We start from the raw sequence: 19,918 nt of genomic DNA, 5'->3' as shown, positions 1-19,918 counted from the left end.
ACATATAACTTCAAATGTGGTTCTGTTACCAGAATCAAATATGACAATTTACATTATTACAATAATTTCACATCTTAAAAATCATTTTAGAAATAGTTATTGAAAAGGTATATTAATCATATAGTTTATATAACTAGCTGTATGTATGTATGTATGTATGTATGTATGTATAATATCTTATGTATATCTCAGAATTATTCTGGTTACTTATTAAAGCTCTTAATATTAAAGATATTATTTCTATTAACAAGACAGAAGAATTTATTTAGCCTTAAAAGTGGGATTAGCAGATACTGCTATTCTTCTGCTTGTTCATGATAAATATAAACTGTGGATTTTGAACTAAACGATAGAGAGTTTAAGACAAAGTTCACAGGGAAAAATTGTAAGAATAAAATAGTTTCAGTTGGCTTTTTCAGAATAAAAGGTTTTGGTTGTTGTATACCTAGAATTCTATTTTTTTGGATAAAGAACATTTTTTTTGCTATTTAAAGCAGTTTTAGTTCCTACTACTTACATGTAAGATCATCCAATAATTGGCATCTAAGATCAAAGTACTCTGTACATTGGGACAAGTGTCTAAAAAAGGAATTCAAGCAATTAATATTAAGATTCTTATAAGCATATGACATAATTTGCAAAAGACAAGAATCTATTTACAATAATATTAATATACTAAACCAGTGATGGCTAAACTTTTTGTCACCGTGTGCTGAAATGGGTACAGATAATATTCCCTAAATGGGAAACCAGTTTAAAGTCTGTCTTCTGTCTGTTTTCCACGGCAGTTATTTTTTTGCTGATATTGTTTTGACTTCAAGATTTAATATTTTATTTTGTATTTAAATTATTTTACCACACTAAATGGAAGCTATTTAGAAACCTGTGTTATGGCAATGAACAACAATGAACAATGAATAAAGGGAAGGATAAAATTCAGAATTATTAGCTTGATCTATTTTGTTTGTGCATATTATATCGTCACATAGTTAAGAATACATGGCAAAAGGCTATCATAAATTACTTACTTCAACTGTCCATTTAAAAAGATCTTACATGAAGAAATAGGTATATTAGGGCCCAACAATTTCTATATGGTGGCATTGTTTCCACAGGCGATAGAACACATTCAGTTCACTTCTAACACTTAGGTATCTTGCTAACTCTGGCCGAATTATTTTCATTTAAGTATACATTTTAGACAAATGCTTATGTTTAACTCTGTTTAACTCATATCTCCAGCTTACCTCTGGTTGATTCCTCTCATGATACTGGTAGGTGACCAAAGGGGCAGCTGGGCTGTAAGAATAACACTCAAGAGAAATTGGTTGGGTTTCTGAACCTCAGGATGAGCCAATGTATCTGTCTGACTAAGGGTATATAATTGATCACAGGCAACACGACGAATCTGGAAAAAAGAAAAGCAAATATCTGATCACAAACCTTTTGAAACACAAGTGCTTTAGAATCTGCAAAACCAGCTTCACATTTTGGTCACTGCACATTAAACTAAGCTTTTTAACATAGATTCATCTGAAAAGCCTTTTATGGCTCTTTTCTTTTACTGTACTATTTTTTTTTTTTATTATGCTACACCAAGCTCCTTTTTTTAGTTTCAAAATTCTGATTGACAGTTCTACCACCCAATCATTAAAGTCTCCCTTGTTTACGGTCTGCAAACCAGAAATCAGTTGATATCTTTTTTTAAAAAAAAACTATAGTACCATGGTAACAGTAAAATTAAATAGAACTAAAATTAAATACATTTCTAACTGGATAATTTTCTCTATGCTGACAAGTTACATTCTGCAGGAAGCAAATATAATTTTGATTTTAAACTTGTATACATGCATTAATAACATTTAAAATAATGTAATGTATATGTGTCTTCGCCCAAGTACAGCTCTCTAATCCTAGGATATATATGCAGCATGTATCAATCATGTAAAAGTAGTTTATATCAGTAACAAATATTTATCACTTGTCCCTTATACAGATCTGGACATGTCAAAGATGTTTATGTTGCTAATGTTCTGGAAAAAAATATTTGAAACAGAAATGCAAGCTACTCACCTCAGCACTTGGTGAACCAAGTAGTATGTCTATGATAAAATCAGCAACACAAGGGAGATTGTAGAAAGATCCTAAGATAAAAACATCCTATGTTTTCAAGGTGTTTTATAAAAATATGTTGTATAATTTTATAATATTAGCATTAATATGTCATTTCAGAAAATATGGCCCTTAATTTACAACCATTTGTTTAGTGACCATTTGAAGTTATAAGGACACTGAAAAAAGTGACTTATGACTGTTTTTCACACACATGACTGCTGCAGCATCCCCTTGGTCACATGATCAAAATTTGGATACTTGCCAACTGGCATGTATTTATGACAGTTGCTGTGTCCCAATGTCATGTTTATCTTTTGCAATCTTCTGACAAGCAAAGTCAATGGAGAAGCCAGATTCACTTAACAATTGTGTTATACTAACTTAATAACTTCAGTGGTTCCCTAACAACTTGGCAAGAAAGTTGTAAAATGGGACAAAGCTCACTGGAAAACCATCTAGCTTAGCAACAGAAATTTGGGGCTCAATTGTGGTCGTAAGTTGAGGATTTATCTGTATGTAGCATTTATATCATATACGTTATGTACTGACCAACTCCCAAGACTCTGAAAAGGGCACATGTTCTTACAGCAAAATGTTACCATTAACAGAAATATGGAAAGGATGAACCCAAATTTTGGGAAGGTATGATTGAATCTTCACAATGTATTAGGGCCCGCTTTATGTAGCACAATTATTAATGGAAGTGATATTAAATATAAAAGTGTAATAGGTTCCCACAAGCTTACCTAGTTGTTGGCTACGAAGTTGTAGACATGTAACTAAGAGAGACAAAGCCTCTCCAGCAATCAGTGCATCTTTGGTGGATACCGAATGCTGCCTCACACAGATTCCAGCATGTAGAGAGGTTGGTTCCCCTTCACTTCCTGAACTGCAATTGCTTCCTGCAATAGATTGAAAAGAGAGATCATATAAAAGCATCTTCCTTTTCAGTCTTACATTTCTCTCAGGTTTGGACTGAATCAGCTACTGGTAGAATCAAATGTCTTACGTGGAACAAACTCTCTGCTTTTTCAATTAAATTGAGCTAAGGCAGTACCTGAGCTGCTAAGCCGATTACGAATCCCAACAGGAAACAGGGTGTTGCTTTCTTTTATTGGCTGGCTGCTCCCCACCAGATCAAGGCGTCCTGCGGCCGCCGCCCATGAGAGTCGCATGAAACAAGCAACTGTTGATGTGAAGTCACTTGCATCCATGGTCTGTAAAGAAAAAGGATATTCTTTCTTGCTTGAAATAAAAAGGCAAGGTGACGCTTCAAGTAATCACAAATCAGAAGACTGTTGTGATCAATCTATTAACATTCTACGCAAAAAAATATGTAACCTTTTATTTTAATAGAGCTTTAGTATTACTTACTTGTATTGCGACTCGTGCGGCAGGAATGATCTCCTCTACTCTAATAGAGGACCTGTCTGAAACAGACAGTTGCCGATACGAAGACTTCTCTGGAGTTCCACAAATGGACATCTGCCTGGTAGTTTGCCGAGTCATGTTACGGAAAGGGCGTGATGAAAGTGTTTCCACTCCATATTTAGCTACATCTTCATCTAATAAACTTGGCATTGTTTGCCCAACAAGCAAAAACCTAAACATAAAAATGTGCCGTTTGAACTGTGAAGAGCATTGACAACATTAAGACCAAACTATTCAGTATATTACAAATTTCTCAGCAAATCAAGCACATACCTTGCTAGTTGCAAACAGATGGAATATACTCCCTGTCTGGTTTCATAGTCTACTTCTGAGGGGATGGAATCTCTCTGCATGACATTCACTACCAAACTAGAAAACAAAACCATTTGATTTCTTTAAATAATAAAATTAAATGTGTAGAAAACTAGTAATGAGACAGATTTTTTCCACAATAAAGTATCAAAACTGAACATTGCTTAACTGCATGAAAAATTACACTAATTCTTACAAACAGAAGTCTGCTAAATGATTTACGTGAGGGGTGTCAAACTCGATTTCATTGCGGGCCGCATCAGAGTTGGGTTTCATCCGGGGGGGGGGGGGAGCATGGTCAGGGTGGACATGGCGAGCTCGATGTCACTCACGTCAGGGGAACCTGTGTGGGCCTGAGAGCTGTGCCAAGTGAAAATGGAGCTCAGGAGGGCTGCCCTCCTGAGCTCCATTTTCACTGGCAGAGGCACCAAGGGCTGGTCCTTCACGGGACTGACAGTCCCGTGGGTCACATCTAAGCACCCCATGGGCCGGATGTGGCTTGCAGGCCTTGAGTTGGACACTCCTGATTTATATGTTCACTATACTACTATAGCAGAATTAAGTTTATGTTACTGCCCCAAATGTTCTACTTCCAATGATATAAAATTCTACTTTTTGGTATACACAAAGTAATACTCCTCCCTCCCTCTTCTTTCCCTGAACAATGGCTGATATACTGGTACTTCACTTGCCAAGCTGTGTATGAGATGCAGTAGTTAACATTCTTGGAACATCCCTGTCTAATGTCTGAAAGTTGAGTCATGGCAACTGGACTTTTCTTTTTGGTTTGAAATGTTTTGCTGTTTATCCAAGTAGCTTCTTCAGCCTACTTGGATAAGCAGTGAAATGTTTCAAGCCAAGAAGAAAAGAAGTCCAGTTAGTTGCAGGACTCAATTTCCAGATAATTCTACTTGGATAATTGAGAATCTTCATCATCTTCCCTTCCGAGGTGGCACAGTGGTTAGGGTGCAGTACTGCAGGCCACTTCAGCTGACTGTTATCTGCAGTTCAGCGGTTCAAATCTCACCGGCTCAAGGTTGACTCAGCCTTCCATCCTTCCGAGGTGGGTGAAATGAGGACCCAGACTGTGGGGGCAATAAGCTGACTCTGTAAACCGCTTAGAGAGGGCTGAAAGCCCTATGAAGCGGTATATAAGTCTAACTGCTATTGCTATTGCTAATCCTTATAGTTTTAAAAGCCAGAATACTGGTCAACTGCCAAATAGGTTCAATGGTAGTATGGTTTCCTTAGTGACCTTGATACCTGTGAAAGTTTCAAATTTCAGCAAAACTATTTTTTGGAAAACAAGTTCCATTATCACACAATTCTTTAAATAACAACTTTATTTTCTTTCTTGTAGTAGGATTTGTTTTCTGAAATCAGCCTCATAACAGTTATGCAGAGAGTTAAAACCAAATTAAAAACTGAGAGTCAGTTGTAGTTGGAGCCCTATAGACAGCTTATTTACAGAAGACCTTTAAGTGAAAGGAGATGACAAATACTTTCAGTAAAATTGACCACTACCATGTATGTAAATTTGAAGCTACTTAGAAAGTAAGAATTGTATATGAATAAATGAATCAACAAGACAAAGTTACACATCTTCCTTAATATTTGGAACAGTTGTCCAAAAATTAAGTTACAACATTTAATTTAACTGACTAAACATTCAACAGTTTGACCTTAGATAACCCTTCAGCTGATTGAAATATTTAAAAACCAACCTCAAGCCTCCCGCTCTAAGGAAGTTTTCACAAAACGATTTGGCACAATTTCTTGCCATTTCATCATCTGCTGTAGGCATTAGCTTGGAACTCAATACCTAAAAATATTCATAATTTCAGAAACATGCAATTAAACCTATTTCACCAAACAGTTTGCATAATTTTCTACTTGGCAATAGGCAGCAATATCTACTGTTGAATACTATTCAGAATATTATGCAATTTTAAAAAAAATCATCTGAATTCAAAGGGTCCTTTTGATTCACTTCCCACTCACCGGTTATAATGGTGAGTGGGAAGTGAATCAATACAAGTAATAATATAGCTTCTTAAATATTAACAAGCTTTTTAATATGTTAAGTTTAATTCAGTACCACTCATTTCAAGGAACAATTAAGAGGCACTTTGAAAACCTGACCTGCCTCCGTATCTATCCAGACTCCCAACTGTAAAATACAAGTTGTGGGGGTAAAATGGTTCTTGGCTTCATTGATGGCGAATCCATGCCCCCTCAATATATCTAACGTGAGGTGAAAGTCGTCCACCGCCCTGTCCCTGGAACTTGATTGTACCAATATGTCATCTAGATAAAGTTGTACCCTGACAGGGATGGAGTGTAGATGGGCTGCTAAGACCACCAATAGTTTGGTGAAAACCCGGGGCGTGGAAGAAAAGCCAAAGGGTAATGCCCTGTACTGATAATGTGACAATATTCTCTCCGGATGGGCACATGCAGGTATGCCTCCATGAGGTCAACCGAGGTTAAAAAATATCTTTCGCGAATACCTTCCAGAATGATGATTAAGGAATGCATTTTAAAACGTCTGTACTTGACAAACTTGTTTAATCATTTCAAATCAAAGATGGCCCTCCACCCTCCAGAGGCCTTAGGTATCACAAGCAGAACAGAATAGAAACCACAGCTGGCTTGGTCAGCCGGTACCTCTTGTATAGCCCTAATCTCAAGCAAATGCTGTATAGTGGACTGCATAAGGCACCTCTTCTGGGGGTTGTTAGAAACAGGGCAACGAAGAAAGAACTTTGGGGGTGCGGAAACAAACTCCAAGGCCGGACCGAACCTGACCGTGGCCCTAACCCAGGCATCAGTAGTTATAGCCTCCCATTGGTCAGCGAAAAACGTAACGTGCCTCCAATGGGGAACTGTTCCTGAGGGGTATTAAGTTCTGTGTAGTATCGGTTACCGCCTCCCCAAAAGGGACGCTTAGATTTGTTACCCCTCTGCTGCCGATACTGTTGTTGCCTAGACCGCTGAAAGAACCCTCCCTGTGGGAATAACCCAAAGGAGAGTACTCTGGCTGTCGGGTGGGATCCCCATACTCCTGGGCACGAAAGGGCTGTTTTCTAGGGTAAGGAGCCAGGCGTGTGAACCCCTTCGTGAGATTGGAGTTATCCTTACCCTCAATCAATAGGGGGGGGGGGTGAGTGAATCCCCCAAAAGGGTGCCCCCTGTATATGGCTCAAATGGAAGGCGCTATTTATGTTTGACATCTGTTTGCCACTGTTGCAGCCACAAAAGTCTGTGTGAGGCTACCGAAGACGCCATTGCCCTGGAGGCGAACCGAGTAGTGCTCAATGTGGCGTCCGCAGTGAATTATACAGTAGCTACAATCTTGTTCAAGTCCTGATTGGCTCTTGAATCCCTGACCGGTATCCGCCCCTGTAGCTGTTGTAGCCAGCTAAGGCTCAAGCAGGAGAAAAAGGAAGCCGCTGTCGAGGCCCGCACTGCCCAGGTGGCTGCCTAGTGGCCCTGCTGGATGACCTGGTCGGCCCATCTCTCCTCTGGCTTGAGTATGTCCTCTTGCGCCCCAGGCATTGTAGTGTTGGTGTACAGGGCTACGACTGGCGGATCAATTGTTGGCCATAACAGTGCCTTGTTGAGGTCATCTGCAACGTTATAGAAACATCTATTGTTGGTTGACGGAGCTGGGCCGGACATAGGAGTGGACCACTGACACTGAATGGTATCGACAAATAACTGCGGGGCTGGAATGGTGTCCGTCTCCGATTTGTGTTCAGTAAACCAAACGCTGGTTGACTGGGACTGCGCTGGGGGACCCTTCACTGCTTGAGACCCAAGCTCAGAAGCCACCTTGGCCTTACATAACAAGAGGGTGAACAAGTTAGATGGAAAAAGACCCATGTAGGAGGGTTTATCAGTGACTGGCCCCTCCTCCTCTGATAGGTCGGCATCCCTAATTTCGCCTTCTTCTGAGGCGAGGGAGGGGTTATGGTCATGTTCTGGTAGCTGAGAAAGAGCTGCAAATGCCGACGCCCCCCTCGCTTGAGATGTGACCTGAGGGGCCTCAACCTGCGGCCCTGAGGCTCTCTCCTTTAGTTCAGCTGCAATCCCTTGTTTTATAGCTTCCGCTATAAAGTCCTGGTAACTAGGGGGCATGGCTGCAGGGGCATACAAGGCTGGCAATGGAGTCAGGTGTTCTGCTGGGCGAAGGCTAGCTGCAGTCGGGGTGAAGGTGGCCTCCATGCTCCTACCCTGGAAATGAGGCCCAGTGGGCCCCCAAAGTCCCGATGTGTTAATTGGTAACATCGGGCTAAATGGACCTTGATTTAAATCAAGCTGCAGCGGTGGCAGTGGGCTAGTTTGCGGTGCCCGTGCCTCCTTCTCAGATTGGTTGGGAGGAGGCACTCGAATGCCTGGTACTGGAATAAGCCTTGGATGCCTTCTTAGTCTTTGAGCTCTTACTGCTTGAAGACAAGCTCTTGTGGGAGGCCTTAGTCTGAGATGAGGCTGCCCCGGCAAGGGAAAGAGAATCCTCCGCCATAGTAAGGAGACCAGGTCCAGGTTCAGTGACCTCCCTGCCAGTGCCCGAGGCAGGCTCAGGCACATTGTCATCGGCCATACTGTCACACAGTCAAAAGATGGCAGAAAATGGCAGTTCTTCGTGGGCACTCTGAGCTCCGCCCCGTTCAAAATGTTGTTCATGCCCTTTTTCGCGCAGCCGAGGCCTCAGAAATGGTGCCGAGTCTCCCAGAGAAGTGCTCGGCTGCCTTTGTAATTTTTGGCCTGACCGGGCGCTCACGATCGTCCTGGGCTCTCCCTATCGGCACGCTGTTCCTTCAAGGTTAGAACGACCTTGCACACACTATCGGAGCTGCTCTGGCAATTGGGGCGCTGCCCAGCCGCTGCGCGGCGTTCTGGGTTCTCCCCCTGTCTCCGCAGCTGTTAGTTTTAAAAGGAACGACATGCCACCTGCTTTTCTCTCAGGCGTGCCATTTAAACTAGGCAGGGAGCCAACGCTCATTGTGCTGCTCAGGGGGGAGGTGCGTGGGCAGCAGCCCTGTGGCCTCAAGTGTTCAGAGCCCCAGCGCTTGGAGTCAGGATACTCACATTTGCTGCAAAGAATCAACAGTTTTGAATCTATGAAATTTTTGACTAATTAAGGTAGAGGTAAGATGGATAACACGACTGTCCCAGAGTGGACTGAGTCGGAAACTGAGTGGTACCACTCATGAAGGCGGGTTATATAGTGGTTAATTAATTAGTAATCAGACTCAGTCCAATCAGAGCATGGACAGTGTCAACCCATGCATGGATGCTATCTCCACCCTTATTGAGAACTGTACAGATAGGCAAAACATGTGTTATAAGTCTGACTTTGACCTATCTCTAGCCACAGTTTCATTCTTACCTCAAGATTATAAAGTACTCTAAAGGTAGACATTCCTGGAGCAAAAGACCTGAAAAGACTTTCAAGTATGGAAGCCGCAGTAGGTTGGTGTTGGTGCTTTGCAGATAGAGAAGGAGATTTTGAAGACTGAGCATTTGTTTCAGAAAGCAGTGTTTTCTAAGAGAAAAAGAAGCACAGAAAAAATGAAGGGTATTCTTACATAGTTTGTGAAATTATTATAACTCTCAGTGTATAAAACAATCTTACATAGAGAACTTATAAGCCCTAACAAAGTTTCAAAAACACTCATTACATTTTAAGCAAAATATATTGCGTTTTCAGAGCCTCCAAACTAATTATTTATAAATAGACTATCCTGTAATCTGCTTCCCCCCACCCCCCAAAAGTAAGCTTTGCTTAAGTTTCCTGAAATTAAACTGTATATGGAATATATTTAAGATTCAGTGCCTGTTGGCTGCTGCCTTATGGAGGCAGTTCATCCAGAAGTATTAAGATTATATTAAATGAGCGTGTAACTTAAACAGACATACATTAAAGATAATAAATTCTGTATTTTTAGGGGAGTCCTGCCAGCTAATGCATAGCTATGCCAACACTGCACTATTTTCCAGTCCCAGTGGCAGTAAACACATTAGACACACTGTATGAATCTCTAGAAATGAAGTATTCATATTGAGCAAGTAGGGAATAGCCACTTTACAAAATTGATATTCCATTTTATCCAAACTATCAGAAACCATTTTAATGTAGCCAGTGGCAATTTACATTTTATCCCATAAGAACTAAGAGGTTGCATGGCTTCATTTCAGCTAATCATTACAGTCAATTAATATCATTATGAAAAGTTAAAAAGCAAATAAAACTTGATTATTATTAGTTTTTATCATTCTGGTCGGCAATTGGTACCTTTCGTCCAAGGGAATCTAATTGATCAAGAGCTTCCTGAATAGCTGGATCAGTAGGAATCAATAAAAGAAGCCTCCGAACTCTCAAAGTAATCCTGAAGAATTAAAAAAAAAACATGATGCACTTAGGTTTCTGCTGGAGGACAGTCTGTGTGTATTTGCACATGCTTTTAAAGAGTCTGGCTCTTTAAACTCTGCAGCACAATATTTCCATACTACATTAACAATGCTTAACTTACCTCGGCTCTTCCAGGTTAGCAAGCTGGTAAAGCATATCAAATACATTGTATACAAGGGCCATTACTACACCAGGAAGGGATTTTTCCTGAGGATTAAAGAATATATTATGAGTTCTTTCATCTCTTTTAAACAATCTTATTTGTAAGCACAGCAGCATAAATTTAAAACCTGGCCTAAAGACACAAGTTTTCCTTCCTTTTCTAACATAAGACTTTTTACACCAACTTCCAGTTATCTCCTCAAGGTAAACACTTAATATGAATCTGCAAAGAAATCATGACAACTATCACTGTGTGTGTGTGTGTGTGTGTGTGTGTGTGTGTGTGTGTGTGTAAAAATAACAGAATTAGCAGAACATTACATTTCTGAGTTCTGAATTATCCGAGTTCTAGGATGAAATATTTCTCTTTGAACTATTTTAGGGACAACTTCTACTTTAGCATTTTCCCTTGTTATTTACAGTTGGCATTATTTCAAACAATTTGGATGTGCTCGTTTCTGAAATTGTTTAAGTCTTAAACAGGTTTCCCACTTTAAGTTCATCTCACTTTCAGAACATCAGCTCTCACCACCTTTCTAGATAATTTTTAAGCTTCATGAGCAACTTGGGATTTTCCAGGAAACAAATGACTAAGATGCCCAAATGTATTATGAAAGGATTATTGTAATCATTTAATCAATAAATCGATAAATGAAACAATATTAGAGAGCAAATCATGGGTGAGCAGAATTCATTTTAGAAAACCAATTTAATAAACATAAGGTATCTGCAAAAGAAACCCCTCAATGCTAGAAAAGGAGAGATAGAAGATGCAATCTCTTCACTTACAACATAACTCTATCCCAAAGGTGCTTTCAAAAAGGAAACTGGATTTCCTTGACTTTTCCTGAAGACGCTTCACTTCTTCATGGATTCCCCACCAGTTAGTTAGAACTGAAGAAGCTCATTGGATGAGAAGTGTGAAGTCTTCAAGAAAAATCAAGAAAATACAGTTACCTTTTTCAAAGCATATTTAGACAGTCATGACTTGGGTGACTGATAACATCTACAGACATACACCTAACTCTGACGGACAGTACCATGACAACTTAATTTAAAATATGAAATCCACATTTCAGTCTTTCGTGCTTTACCTGTTCCATTGCGTATGATGAACTGAAGACATTGCTACTGCTACTGGATGAATCGGCAGAACTTGCTGATGGAGTTCCACTTCCCAATGTTTTTACAGTAAGTGATTGTTCGTCAGAGAAGCCTAGCTGATGAAGCAGCTTCTGATCTTTATTCACTGTTAACTGAAATAATTAAAAAAAAATCCTTAGATTTAGCAGACATTACAACTTGAAATATACTTACAAGCAATTAACATACCAAACTATCATTGGCAAAGATCTGAATATTGTCCACAGGGGCATTCAATAATTTTGCTATTTTCCATCTGACACTTCCGATTGTTTCATTGCTATGAGCCTGTAAAAAAAAGATAATTTTGTCATTCATACTCTTAATTGACAACCATATGTCATCACCATATGAAAAGTGTAAGTGCATATTAATATGCTCCATGCTGTCTCTCAAGTTCTCATGTTTTTCAGCATATTACATATTATCCCTTGTATCAATTTCTTTTTTTTTAACTAGGAGATTCTGCAATCCTCCAAATATTACCACAATATAAAATTACATACCTCTACTGTAAATGTATCTTTGGTAGACTCATATGTGACATTGAGAGTTAAAGGATGTCCGTGAAAGGAGGCACCATGAGGTAAAATAGTACGAGGAACAGAGTAAAGATCCTATAGAGGGAAGGAAATATATATATTTATATTAGTGGTGGAATCCTCCGTTTAACAACCGGTTCGGTGATCGTGCGATTTGGTGTGTGTGTGTGTGTGTGTGTGTGTATGTATATGTGTATATTATTCAAATCACTTCAGCAGCATGCAGGATCCACAATCAACTGGCCTCACTTACGATAACATGCAGTTACAAAGGAAACACCCTACTTCAATCTAGAACATACCAACAAATCAATTCTCTATAACCAGGCTCTCCATTATAATTGCATTAATATTGACACGATAGGCAGCAATACTCAACTGCCTCAAAAATAAACCAGGCTGAACTATCCACACAGTGAGCTCAGTGCGCAGATCGAAATATACCAATTCCCAGGGGAGATCCTATTAAATTACTAGCTACAAAGGCAAAACAACAGAATATGCTGGGTTGTTATTCACAACTACACAAACGGTCCAATAATAATCAGCAACCCATACTGGATGCTACATTTTCATAGGTTTTGGTGGCAAGCCCATATTCGCATACCCAATCTGAAGAAGATTCTTACAAGCACCAGGACAAAAAACATGGGAACCATACCTTGAAGCAAGCCCAACTGACTACTTTACCCCACATCTACACAGATGTTTCCTTTTCATACAAAGCTTTACACACAAAGTTAGAATTGCATTCACATGTCTTCTTCTATGTGCCATCATCTGCCAGCAATGCTCTCTGGATTCTACATACAACAAAAATAGGCCAGACCTTGCACAAAATAATTAATGGACATCAGCTTGTCATCCAGACTCAAAATAAACTCAACTTGACAGCAATTTTTAAAACTTCCAAGACATTCCACCATAGAGCTCAAAGTGGAGTTTGGAACAAAGAAACTTTGTTAGAACAACTGAGTTGAAAACATAGGAACATACATATATACATTAAGAGGTTTTAAGGTATTTTAGAACAACATACACAATAGGTTCTTAATACATTCCCATGACTGATAGGTACTTGTATTCTTCTTCCCAATAAATGTCTATCAGCATAACCACCCTGACTCCCCCTCCCTTCTTTTCACCATCCCAACATATTTAAACACCGCATTAGCCAATTCATTCAATGTATTTGATGAAGTCAGCTTCAGCTCATGAAAATTTATCTCTTAAATAAAATGGTCTACAATATGACACTCTTACAACTATGACAAAGGACAATTGAAAGCTGAACACAGAAAACTTACTTTATTTATAGAATCTGCAGCTATTAAAACCATTTTCTAATCACACTTGTCCTTGCCGTCCCCCCACTCCCACTCCCGGCATATTCTCATTGCAAGATTTCTTAAAGTTGGACTAAGGTATACTTATTTGAATTAAGCTGCAGAATGAATCCAGTTATAGAAACAGACATTAAATAATGGATTCCCAGATACAAATTAAGCATTTAGTAAATCAAATATTTGTGCAAAAGTATGTTTCTTTTACCTCTATAGTGATAACATAGCGTTCTGCCAGAAGTAGCAGTCTCTCAATTATTACAAGTTTTGTTGACCTAGAGCAGCAGAGATTGAGATAAGCAGAGTTTTAGATAACTTTAAACAATATTTGAACTGATTTTGAATTGGGTAATCATTATCAAAAATGTATATTTGGATGACCTTTGAATAAATAGCAGAGATTTGAATGAGCTTCTGCAGAACATTTTCATTTTCAGAGAAGTGGCATTAACTTGGAGATGTTTTCTGGTATATGATATAAGTACGTCTTACCATGAAATAGTATTAAGTACATACATGTATATATGCAGGTGTGTTGAGGTCCAAGGTAGCAATTAAATAAGAAGCTGATTATTACTATTTCTAAAAAACAGTAGTGTTAACTGTATTTAAAAAAAGAGAAGGGCTACAATTGAGTAGAAAAGCCCTCCATGCAGATGTTTGAACATTAGGAAGAAACTTCAAGCCAAAAGCCGTTAAAGTATATTTATGCTATTGTTAAAAGTAATTTTATTCACAGAATCTATTTGCCAGAGATGCAAATAGCAATAGTTTAAATAGATCTTTTGAGTTTATGTGATGCAAAAATTAATCGTTATTCCTTCCTTAACATTATTGCGGTCATTAAGCAGCACACAATGCTATTAGTCACAGTTCTGCATGCAAATAGTTATCATTCTGGCATTTCACTACCTGACTGCAAAAGAAAACACAGAGACAAATGATTACATTATTTGTAATTGTTATATTTCTGTAACAAAGAACAGACTGTCCATTTTCTCTGCCCCACAATGTTCTTAAACTTTGATTATGTATATAACTGTCCCCTCCAAGGGCACCTCATCCCTCAACTAACTCTAGAAACATGACTGGAATCTGTGCCTTCTATGGATTGCTAAGTATCCACTTCCTAGAATTCTTTAGAAAACAAAACCCACCATTCATGTAAGGCAGCAGCCCCCAACCTTTTGGGCACCAAGGACCAGTTCCATGGAGAGAAGGTTTTTCCCCCTGACCAAAGGGGACACAGTTTCACATGCTGCCTGCATCCCTCAAATTTCCTTTTTTGTGCAGACTAGCTGCTGACATGCCAGCATCGGTCCATGGATCAGAGGATGGGGACCTCTGACATAAGGTGAGCAACTCCCAAAATAGCACAAATTGTAACAGCTTTGTTTGGTCCCTAGTTCAGGAAAACTTAAGAGTATTTCATTCCAAGTTTGGCACAGAACTCCAAAATACATTGTTTTATTGATTTTACATGAAATTGCCATTTTGAGCTTCAAGCATCTTTTGTACACCCACAAGTCATTTCTAAATCTTTTGTATGCAAGTCCTGAGAATTGAAAAGGAACATGGATAACATGTTCATACAACATGGTATTGTGGAAGTGTACGCTTACCTGTATGGAGATTGTACTGATGTTGCCACAGTTGGCATTGCAGTTGCTGTCAGCATTTTGGTAGCTCTGGTAACAGCATGGGTCAGCGTTGGACCACCAAGAGCTGAACTGGCTGCCTACAATGGAAAACATTATTGCAGAACTAAAGTCAAGGCTAGTTAGATGACGGCAACCACTGAGGCCACATTGGTAAAATAAGAAGGTGATATAAGTAGATACTTAAACTTAGATGTCAATGAAGCAGTTTTGTCTGGAACCCACTTTTACAACTCATCAATTTATTGATATTCAAGAATTTTATGGAGCATTTGATTATGACTTTAGAATCGTACAAGAACAAAATAAAACAGGAAATAAAGAAGAGATATTTATTTTAGAAAGTGAACCCTTACTTCTAATCTTGAATAACAATCAGCAATGAATTTCTTATGGAGTGACACAGAATCCTGAAAATAATAAAGATCAGTTAAATATATATAGAGAACACAGCATTATTTAAAACATGAACTGCTAAATGTAAACATGGGTAAGATTGAGAAAAAGAAAAATAATTGCTTAATAAACTTGTATTTTTAAATATTGTGTAATTCAGACCATCCTAACCTAATAATTTGCTAGCATAACAATGAGCAACAATTCTCAGACTTTTTTTATTTCTTTGTATCCCACTTCTAGGATGTGACAACTAATAGTTTATTGTATTCATTGTGTTACGGATCATATCAGATTGCTAAATGCCTGTTAATATATATTTTGTTTATAGTTTACTTGAAAGCTTGGTTCAAATTTTCTATTTTGTTATTATTTATTAAATTTATAGGCCACCCAATCCCGGAGGACTTCAAAAATGGCATCCAAAGTAAATTTACAGGTGAAATTTGAAAAATTAGAATATCGTGCAAAAGTTCATTTATTTCAGTAATGCAACTTAAAAGGTGAAACTAATATATGAGATAGACTCATTACATGCAAAGCAAGATAGTTCAAGCTGTGATGTGTCATAATTGTGATGATTATGGCTTACAGCTCATGAAAACCCCAAATCCACAATCTCAGAAAATTAGAATATTACATGCAGTCAATAAAATAAGGATTGTACATAGAACAATATCGGACCTCTGAAAAGTATAAGCATGCATATGTACTCAGTACTTGGTTTGGGCCCCTTTTTCAGCAATTACAGTCTCAATGCTGTGTTGCATGGAAGCTATCAGCCTGTGGCACTGCTGAGGTGTTATGGAAGACCAGGATGCTTCAATAGTGGCCTTCAGCTCTTCTGCATTGTTCGGTCTCATGTCTCTCATCTTTCTCTCGGCAATGCCCCATAGATTCTCTATGGGGTTCAGTTCAGGTGAGTTTGCTGGCCAATCAAGCACAGTAATCCCACGGTCATTGAACCAGGTTTTGGTGCTTTTGGCAGTGTGGGCAGCTACTAAGTCCTGCTTGAAAATGAAGTCAGCATCTCCATAAAGCTCATCTGCGGAAGGAAGCATGAAGTGCTCCAAAATCTCCTGGTAGACGGCTGCGTTGACCCTGGACTTAATGAAGCACAGTGGACCAACACCAGCAGATGACATGGCTCCCCAATTCAACACAGACTGTGGAAACTTCACACTGGACTTCAAGCATTTTGCAGTATGTGCCATTCCAGTCTCCAAGGTGGGGCGTGGAAGGAGTCACTGTGTGGTTATTGTTACGGCCCAATTGCCTGGAGACTGAGGAAATCTGAGGTCACACCCCCTGTTCCTCCTGGAGACTCCCCAGATTAACCTCAGTCTTCGGCCTAACAGGAGCTATTCAGTGATTTTCCAGTGAATAGTATTAGTTAGGATATTTTTGTAGACTTTTCCTTTTGCAGCATCCACAGGATTTTCCTACAGCCTTATTCTACTTTAAAAATTTTTTTCCATCTCTCCTACCTCGAATTTCGCGCTCTTTCCTGCCTGCCTAGGCGCAATCCGCGCTCATGTAGATTTGCAGGCCCCGCAGCACCGGCTCCCGGTGAAGGGTGTGTGTGTGTAAGAAGCCAAGCCTGGCAGCAGCTGTCCTCCGGAGGTGAAAAGGAAGCCATCGGAGCTACGAAGACTCCTCAGCTCCCCGCGCAGAGAGGGATTTAGCTACCACCATCAGTACCTTGTCATCCCTGGGGTTCTCGATTAATTTCGAGAAGAGCCACCTAGCTCCCTCCACCAGGCTCCAACATCTGGGTACCATTATAGATTCAGTGGAGGGTAGGGTCTTCCTATCCCAGGAGCGCGGGGACAGCATCGTGGAATTGGTCCAGGAGATTCGCAGGCTCCGATCTGTTCCCGTAGCACTTCTCTCCAGGCTCCTCGGGAAGCTCATCTCCTGCATTGGTATCGTCCCCTGGGCTCGCCTCCACACCAGAGACCTGCAGTGGTTCCTACTTCCCCACCAGAGGAACAGAACATCCGATGCCAGCTTCAAGGTCCTAGTGACCCCGCAGGTACTGCTCTCCCTTCGCTGGTGGAGGCCTTCCTCTCTGGCGAAGGGGTCTCTGTTCAGGGAACCGGACAGGCTGGTCCTTACCACGGATGCAAGTCTGTTCGGCTGGGGAGCCCACCTACAGTCCCAGCAGGCCCAGGGCCGGTGGACACTGATGGACCTGCGGAAGAACATCAACTGGCTGGAGCTAAGGGCAATCCACCTAGCCCTGCACCGGTTCAAGCAGACGGTCGCCGGGAAGCACATCCTGGTTCTCACGGACAACTTGGCGGCAAAGGCTCACATCAACAAGCAAGAGGGCACTCACTCCGTGGCTCTTCGTGACGAGGCAAAGCGCCTGGGGTGCTGGGCGGGGCGGAACTGGCTCAGCAGGGAGATGGTGGACCACGGGGAGTGGCAACTTCATCCCAACACCTTTGCCCAGATCAGCCAGAAGTTCGGTCATCCGATGGTGGACCTCTTCGCCACTTCATCGAACGCACAGGTTCCGAAGTTCATATCCTGGTTTCCCACACGGGGGGTGGTGGACACCGACTCACTACGTTGCAGGTGGCTGGCAGGCCTCCTGGAAGCCTTCCCCCCACTCCCTCTCATACCAGGGGTCGTGAGGAAGCTAGTGGCAGAGAGGGCAGAGATCATTCTGGTAGCCCCTCACTGGCCACGGCGACCCTGGTTCGCGGATCTGGTGGAGTTGTCAATCCTTCCCCCTTTGCGTCTCCCACAGGAGAGGGTAGAGCTGCGCCAGGGGAGTCTGATCCACCCAGACCCGGAGTGGCTCAATCTAACTGCCTGGCGCTTGAGCGGGAGCAATTGAGGGTGTCCCAGATCTCTTCTAGAGTCATCAGCACCCTGGAGGCTTCCAGAAGGAGATCCACTATCCGACATGGGCCACCTTCGCCATCTGGTGCCAACCCAGGCAGGTAGAGCCGTCATCAGCCTCCGTCCCTCAGGTCCTGGACTTCCTCCAGGACGGCTTGGATAAAGGTTTGGCTCACAACACCCTATGTAGACAGGTATCGGCTCTAGACACCATCCTCCGAGGGGAGGGCTCACAGTCCCTCTCCCAGGTTCCAGTCATCAAGAGATTCCTTAGGGCAGTGGCCAACCTCCGGTCTCCGGTGATCCACTGGTTTCCCACCTGGGATCTTCCCACGGTTCTCCAGGGTCTCCTGGAACCACCCTTCGAACCCCTTAGGGAAGTTACCCTTCAACTTCTCACCCTCAAGGTTGTCTTCCTTGTGGCCATCACCTTGGCCAGGAGGGTTTCCGAGCTTAACGCTCTTTCTTCTAGGGCCGACCTCTGTACTTTCCACAATAACAGAGTCGTCCTCAGACTTGACCCAGCTTTCATGCCCAAGGTCAATTCCCCCTTCCACAGGGGACAAGAGATCATTCTCCCAGACTTCTGCCCTCACCCTTCCTCCGAGAGGGAGAAGTCCTGGCATCGCCTAGACGTAAGAAGGGCCCTGCGCATTTACCTAAAGGGCACAGCCCACTTCAGACGGTCGGAGGCACTCTTTGTCTCCTACCACACATCTGCCAAAGGCGCCAAGGTCTCACCTACCACCATCAGCAGTTTGATTAGGCTGGCCATCTCCAAGGCCTACGAGGCCGAGGGCTGCCCGTGCCACAGGGCATTACTGCACACTCCACCAGGAGTGCAGCCACCTCAGCGGCCTGGTCCACCCAGGCCCCCATCGAGGACATCTGCAGAGCTGCAGCCTGTTCCTCTCCTTCACCATTCATCAAACATTACCGGCTAGATACCTATGCCTCGGCTGAGGCATCCTTCGGGAGGCGGGCTCTTCAGGGTGTCCTGGACACTTGGGAAACTCAGGTCCAATAATCCCTCCCATGGACATCTAGCTTGGGTATGTCCCACACAGTGACTCCTCCCACGCCCCACCTTGGAGACTGTCAGTTGGTCCTACCTGAACTACATGTCTCAAGGGTGGGCGTGGAAGCAGTCACTTCCCGCCCGTCAGGTGCCAGCGCCAGGCCTGAGTGGCATTCACAGACCATTCACGTTTCAGGAAGAGAAGCTGCCGTTAGTTTTGTTTTCTTCTCTTCCCTTCCAGATCCTTCTTCCGAACCATCAGTTAATCTGGGGAGTCTCCAGGAGGAACAGGGGGTGTGACCTCAGATTTCCTCAGTCTCCAGGCAATTGGGCCGTAACAATACCCACACACAGTGACTGCTCCCACGCCCACCCTTGAGACATGCAGTTCAGGTAGGACCAACTGACATTCTTCCTCAATACTCTGGGTCCTTGGTTTTCAAATGAGATGCAAAAGTTGCTCTCATTAGAAAAGAGGACTTTGGACCACTGAGCAACAGACCAGGTCTGTTTTTCTTTAGCCCAGGTAA

At 41.7% G+C, this 19,918-nt stretch overlaps 1 protein-coding gene across 3 annotated transcripts in view; it reads right to left on the bottom strand.

Annotated features, from left to right (window-relative positions):
* The window catches only part of USP24 (ubiquitin specific peptidase 24), an 86,558-nt gene that overhangs the window by 23,556 nt on the left and 43,084 nt on the right, over window positions 1-19,918 (bottom strand). For all 3 annotated transcript variants that reach the window (XM_087719621.1, XM_087719618.1, XM_087719619.1), the window contains exons 22-38: window positions 15,478-15,531; window positions 15,086-15,201; window positions 13,672-13,738; window positions 12,085-12,195; window positions 11,768-11,866; window positions 11,530-11,691; window positions 10,395-10,480; window positions 10,157-10,250; window positions 9,251-9,406; window positions 5,583-5,680; window positions 3,820-3,915; window positions 3,490-3,718; window positions 3,173-3,332; window positions 2,862-3,017; window positions 2,074-2,144; window positions 1,248-1,408; window positions 518-579 (exon numbers count right to left, since the gene is read on the bottom strand). In XM_087719621.1, the coding sequence (XP_087575747.1) occupies window positions 518-579; window positions 1,248-1,408; window positions 2,074-2,144; window positions 2,862-3,017; window positions 3,173-3,332; window positions 3,490-3,718; window positions 3,820-3,915; window positions 5,583-5,680; window positions 9,251-9,406; window positions 10,157-10,250; window positions 10,395-10,480; window positions 11,530-11,691; window positions 11,768-11,866; window positions 12,085-12,195; window positions 13,672-13,738; window positions 15,086-15,201; window positions 15,478-15,531 (1,978 nt within the window). The remainder of the gene's footprint in view (window positions 1-517; window positions 580-1,247; window positions 1,409-2,073; window positions 2,145-2,861; window positions 3,018-3,172; window positions 3,333-3,489; window positions 3,719-3,819; window positions 3,916-5,582; window positions 5,681-9,250; window positions 9,407-10,156; window positions 10,251-10,394; window positions 10,481-11,529; window positions 11,692-11,767; window positions 11,867-12,084; window positions 12,196-13,671; window positions 13,739-15,085; window positions 15,202-15,477; window positions 15,532-19,918) is intronic.

This window comes from Thamnophis sirtalis, unplaced genomic scaffold (assembly GCF_051295495.1).
Source record: "Thamnophis sirtalis isolate CommonGarterSnake01/CBP01778 unplaced genomic scaffold, rThaSir2_p1.2 scaffold_7, whole genome shotgun sequence".
Taxonomy (NCBI): Eukaryota; Metazoa; Chordata; class Lepidosauria; order Squamata; family Natricidae; genus Thamnophis; species Thamnophis sirtalis.
Note: the sequence above shows the minus strand (reverse complement) of the source record. Positions and strands in the feature narration are given on the sequence as shown.